Source organism: Suillus fuscotomentosus, assembly GCF_016647785.1.
Source record: "Suillus fuscotomentosus strain FC203 chromosome Unknown F5891scaffold_142, whole genome shotgun sequence".
Classification (NCBI taxonomy): domain Eukaryota; kingdom Fungi; phylum Basidiomycota; class Agaricomycetes; order Boletales; family Suillaceae; genus Suillus; species Suillus fuscotomentosus.
The window spans coordinates 11425-16966 of NW_024539654.1; the positions used below are offsets into that span (position 1 = coordinate 11425).

Here is a 5542-nt window from a genome sequence, read left to right on the forward strand (position 1 = left end):
CTTACTAAGCAGATACATGCAGGCTGCTATATTCTCTTGTATTGCTTCGTACAGTGCTACGTTGTGCTACACATTTGTCAGTAATTGGCTGTGCATGATACTGTTCGGCGTTAGTTGTGAATTTCTATGCATGTATACAACCAGGAAAGTGCTGCACATTAGCCACTAAGTCACTGCATTTGCGTTTTTCTGCTCGATTCAGATTGTCATCTCCTGTAGCAGCTATGATTTCCTTCATGGTTAAGTCGTCCAGCGCAGAATTGAGCTTTTGCGACATAGTAGATGGTACTTGATTGTGATTGTAGAAACAAAGCCGTATACGGTTTATTGATATTTATTATTGTTTATTATTGGCAGAAAATCCCACACACATTGTCGCATGCCATATGACCTTGCAAGCAAGGTGACTATGGGTATGTATACCACAATAAATTTGATTTATTGGTACATAGCGATGTATGTCTGAAAATTAAGTTTCCGATGAGGAGCTCACAACAAGATCATGATGTTGCGCCATTGCAGCAATCAATGTACAAATTGCATAGTTAATAGGGCTGGTCACCGTAACCGTATACGGTTACGGCCGTACAATTGTACGGTAGCCATACGGGTACTGCCCATATCGTCCCGTATGCCATACAGTGTACTCGATATTGTCGATGGTACGGTGCGGGTAACTATATGGTCATACAGTCAGTCAATATGGTCATACGGGAGACGAAAAACATCGAATTACTAGTACAGTAGCTAGTATGTAGTACAAACAAGTATCAGCTGGTACTAGTATCATTCAATCAATCACCATGATGGCATTACAAGCCAGGCACAGCCGCTGTTTGACCAACATTAGTGTTCTAATCGTGTTGGGTTGGAGACTAGCATGACCAAGAACCTCCTGAAAACCTGGGTCGACAGCAGCAGGTTCAGCATTCAGGGTGCTCGAGGAGGCCATCAATCGAAGTTGTATTTTCCAAAGGTTGGAGTAGGCAAGCACACATAGGGGAAGGGAGCAGAACCTTGTGCATATTTCAATCAGCATAGTGGACATTCCCCCCGGATCGGGCACGAGAATCAACAGAGTATTCTGGACATAAAAAACATTGGAACTTGATATATTATAGATCAGTGTGAGAGAAACATACAGGTAGGTTGATGATCTGCATGCTGTCAAAGTCACAGCCACTAGTGAGGAAGCTGGATGTTGGAAGTTCAGGAATAAGCACTGCAAATAGTGTCAGTGTTGCCACTAGTAGTAGGTCGTTGTCGCCATCAATATCAAAAGAAGGCACGAGGCTGCCACAAGTAACATGACTCAAACACATTGGGCATTACACTATACTAATATTCACAGAACCATATGTACCGTATGATGGCTATATACGGCCATACACATACGGTGATATACAGTACTCAAATGACTGTACCCCGTGACTGTCAAATGTGACCTGGAAGCACCGGCGGTACGGGTATGGTAACCATACTACGGTCCCGTATAATCCCATTGTATGGTGTAGAAGAGGAATGGGAAGTGAGTGAATATAGGGGGTATGAGATAACTCAAGTAGTCCTCGGTGAGTGAGATATACGTCGGCCCAAGGGGATTGCTACTGAGAAGGTTCCTCTAGGTGTATAAAACGGAGGGAAACACTGAACCGGACGCTTGGTCAAGCCTGGTAAGGCGCGCGAGTGAGTGAAGGCGACGTGAAGCGCCGATGAGCGATAGTGGCCGACGATAGATGTTGACGTGCGACTTATAACGGAAGCGTGCACTTAAGCAGAAGTGGTGCGCGTGCAGGTGGTGGAGTGCAGCGACTCTTAATGAGTCAGAATACTAATGGACAGAGTTTCTAGTAATGTACGGCAACAGCGCTCATATTGTACATACTTAGATACTTTTGAGTTTTTAGAGGATAACTTAGACTTATAGTCCAACAATGTGTGGGCAGAAAAAGATAGTCATTACACAGTTTATGCGCGTCTATATATACTAAGTAATGTTAAGTGCTGTCAAGCGCTAAAGCAAACCGAGAAGCGAAGCGGACACGAGATAATATGTAATAAGGGTCCATAACGGAAAACATACGAAATATGGCCATAAGCGCCAGAGATATGTTAGAATCAATGAAAATAGAATCGGAATATGCACCGACAAACCGAACGGACATGGAGTGGATGGGCGGAGGATGTAAGACGGAACCGAGGATGCGCGACTAAGGAGCGACCAGAGTGCTGGTGCTTGCGAGCGGCCGACAAAGTGCTTGAGCACACTGTGTGAGATATGAGTCGCACTATGTTGGGAAGTGATAGTAACAATGGGATTTTAGATCCCTGCAAGGCCACAGAGATATTAGTCTCTACAGCGCGCTCACTTGATACTGATGACGACATGATGGATAGGTAATCTCGTGCGAGCAAGGCCCATACTGGATATCTTAGTGCATTTATCTTGAGCAAAATTGACATCAGTGCAAATTTTCCAAGTAGCGCAAGCCATAGTACGTACCCCCCACCATTGTATGGTAGATACACCTGCTGGTAGAGCCGCCTCAACAGTCTCCAGGTAGCTCATAAATTTGGCCCTCCATGGCCGTGATGGATCGCCAATTGAAGTAGGGGTGGGGTTCATAAGTAAGTCGTCCTCCAAATCACTGATGACTTCGCGGATGAGTGACTTGAGACCACCTGCCTTGCTTTTCTTGGACGTGGGCTGGGATGACGACAAAAACGTAGCTTCTTCATTCAGCTCACGATAACGAGCTTTGAACTGGCGGCAAAATCAGACTATCATGCAAAGGCAAAAAAAGCTCGACTCACCACTTCCTCCGCAGTGCTTACCACGTCATCATGCAAATTTTCTGGCCAGTGGCGCTTGAAATAAGTCATTTTCCCTACTGGATCAAGCACTACATTTGCAAGCGTCAGAGTATTTATTGAATTATAATAAACAACTTACACATTGCCATTATATATGCAGGGGACTGCGTTGTCCTCTCATAATACTCGTCTACCTTGGCAGTGGCTGCTTGAAGCGACGGAGCGAACCATGCATACTTAGACCTTTCGGCACGCGAAGACCAAGCCCTGTAGAGGGTTTCGAGCGCTGGGATTGCGAGGTGCAGAGTCGAGCCACGTTCAGATGAGAATGCTTGCTGTGCAACATCAGCATACTAAAGAATTAACATGAGAAGTTAGTATAAATAAATTAGAAACCTCGTACTGAAAGAAGATCAGCGAATTGGCCGACGCGTGTCCATTCACCAGCTGAGAGTTGAAGAAAGTCGATCTTGGCACGTTTTGCCAAGTCGCGCTCTTGACGACCTATCTCGTATACAAAAGTATCAAAGTGCTAGAGCCGATAATAAGCTTCAATGAGTAGAATTATGACAATAAGAAATAATGTACCTCCCTGTTTGTCTTGGCACGATTAAGCATTATATACGTCAAGGACCACCAGACTTTCATGTCAATCAACAGTTGAGTTGGTTGAGACACTCCCACTTTGGTCTGCACACTCCGGTACATTTCCTTTCGCTTCGCGGATGACCGTTCCTGCAGGACATCAATATATCTTAGTAGTGTCATATGATTCTAATGAAACCGAACGTACCTTGACACAAATACTTCGAACAAGGGCTATTTCATCCCAAGTGGTCGGTTCATGACTTTTTGGTTCGTGCGGGTTGTAATACAGCACTTTGCTGTATGTGCTGATTAGACTCTGTGTTGCAAGATTAATAACGTGAGCCAAGCAGCTGTACAAATAATGAGTGTCATAGCGAGTTCGGACAATGACAGGACTTACTTGATTTTGCGCTGGCGCCAGGGAAACACTTTGTTATATTTAGCCTCGTATAGGCGCGCGAATTCTTGTAGTGTCATCCCATTGTTTGCAGCGTTGTCACAGGTGACATGCCCTAGCTAAGTTATATGAGCGCTGTAGGACATCGTAGTCAAATAAACTGATTTACCTTCTGTGCAATCCCAACATGATCGAGAATTTTGAATAAGGCCCCACCCAGCCGCTTGCCACTATGTGCATTGTTGACTTTCGTGAAACCGAGGAGTGAGCTTTCAATTTCCCATTGCATGGGTACCTTCTCTTCAATCCAATGCCCTGTGACTGCAAAATAACTGTCGATGTTCTCCACTTGCCATGTGTCGCACGTGGTATTAATGTTTCCCTTGACAGCAGCGCTCTATGAAGCCCAATGAGACAAAAAACAGCAAGTCAAAAAACAGACATCACTCACGTTCAGCGTGTTCCTTAGCCTTGTAAGGTGGTTTTTGAACATTCTCATGATTTCGGCACGAGTGCCCTTCCTACCTGGAATCCTGACTCCGTTGGTTGTGCGAGAAGCAACATGAATCAGCTCTTGAAATTTAGGGTGTTCAAGCGCTTGTATAGGCTAGAAAAATAAGCCATCAGTCGTGGTTTTGAATTGAGGAGGGCAGACGTACCTGATCAGTCGCGACAAGCCATTCAATGGCAGCTTGTCTGAACAACTTGTCAGAATACGGTACAACTCGTTCGGCCTTGTGTTCAGTGAGATGGGCATTGATCCTTTGCTGCGCAGCGTTCTCCTTTCAAGCCTTCACATCACCAGGTAACATTGATTCGAATGAATGTTGGTTTGCCCATTTGCGATACTTGCCAGAAAAATGGGCCTCAGCATGGCGACGAAGGGTGGTGATTTCATTGACGAGGACACATTTTTTCCTATGAACGAGTGAGTGAATGAGTAGTATGAGAGTACAAAGGTAGACTTATGGACAAACACTACACTTTTGGTGTTTCTTCACTTTGCCATTGGCCCCAGTTTGCTCAAACGTCGCTCCAAAGAATGCGTCGATATCGGCAGTTTTGCCTTCCCGAGACGATCCTGGGTCTGCAATCGAGACATCGATGTTGATGAAAACCCCATCTCCATCAACCAACTCGGGGGACTTCTCTGGGGCCTTCTGTTTCTTTCTACGAGGCTTAGGGTTTGTACAAGCATCCTCGCGGACCGAGTCATGGTCTTCATCGACAGATTCATTGTCTTCGATGTTGACGAAGGTATCATCAGGATGCGAGCGCTTGTTGGATGAGGGAATAACTGAGGGTGGGAGAGGCACATTGGACAAGGGAATAGCTGTGGGTGGGGGAGGCACAGGCTTGGGTTGAGCAGAAACCTCTGAAGCACGCTTGGCTGCCTCTGCGGCACGGAATTCATTGATGGCTTTAGTTTGGGATGGAAGGGCGGCCTTCTCCAAGTGTTGGAGGAGGGCAGCAGTGGGTTTGATCTTGCGTAGGGGACGAGGATGCACGATAGGTTCGTCTTCATTATCTGTGTGGACTGTACCGGTCATTGTGGGCTGCTAGGTAGATACAACACATATACACGTACCACATATAAAAAAAAGAACATGATTTGAAAACAGATTAAGTTTGCGAAGGCAGCGAAGTTGAAGCGCCAGGCAAGACTGTAGAGGTGCATGGATTGCTGAATGTTTTCTTTTCAAGACCAGGGCAAATATCAGCGAGCTTTCAAAGATAAATAAC

General features: G+C 45.5%; 1 protein-coding gene across 1 annotated transcript; it reads right to left on the minus strand.

Annotated features, from left to right (window-relative positions):
• Nucleotides 1–545: 545 nt before the first annotated feature.
• F5891DRAFT_987042 (uncharacterized protein) lies at nt 546–1322 on the minus strand (the record flags this gene model as incomplete). Its single annotated transcript, XM_041377854.1, has 3 exons — nt 546–677; nt 803–1084; nt 1143–1322. 3 exons carry the CDS (start codon nt 1320–1322, stop codon nt 546–548), a joined length of 594 nt encoding a protein of 197 aa, XP_041217776.1.
• Between the last annotated feature and the right edge of the window lie 4220 nt (nt 1323–5542).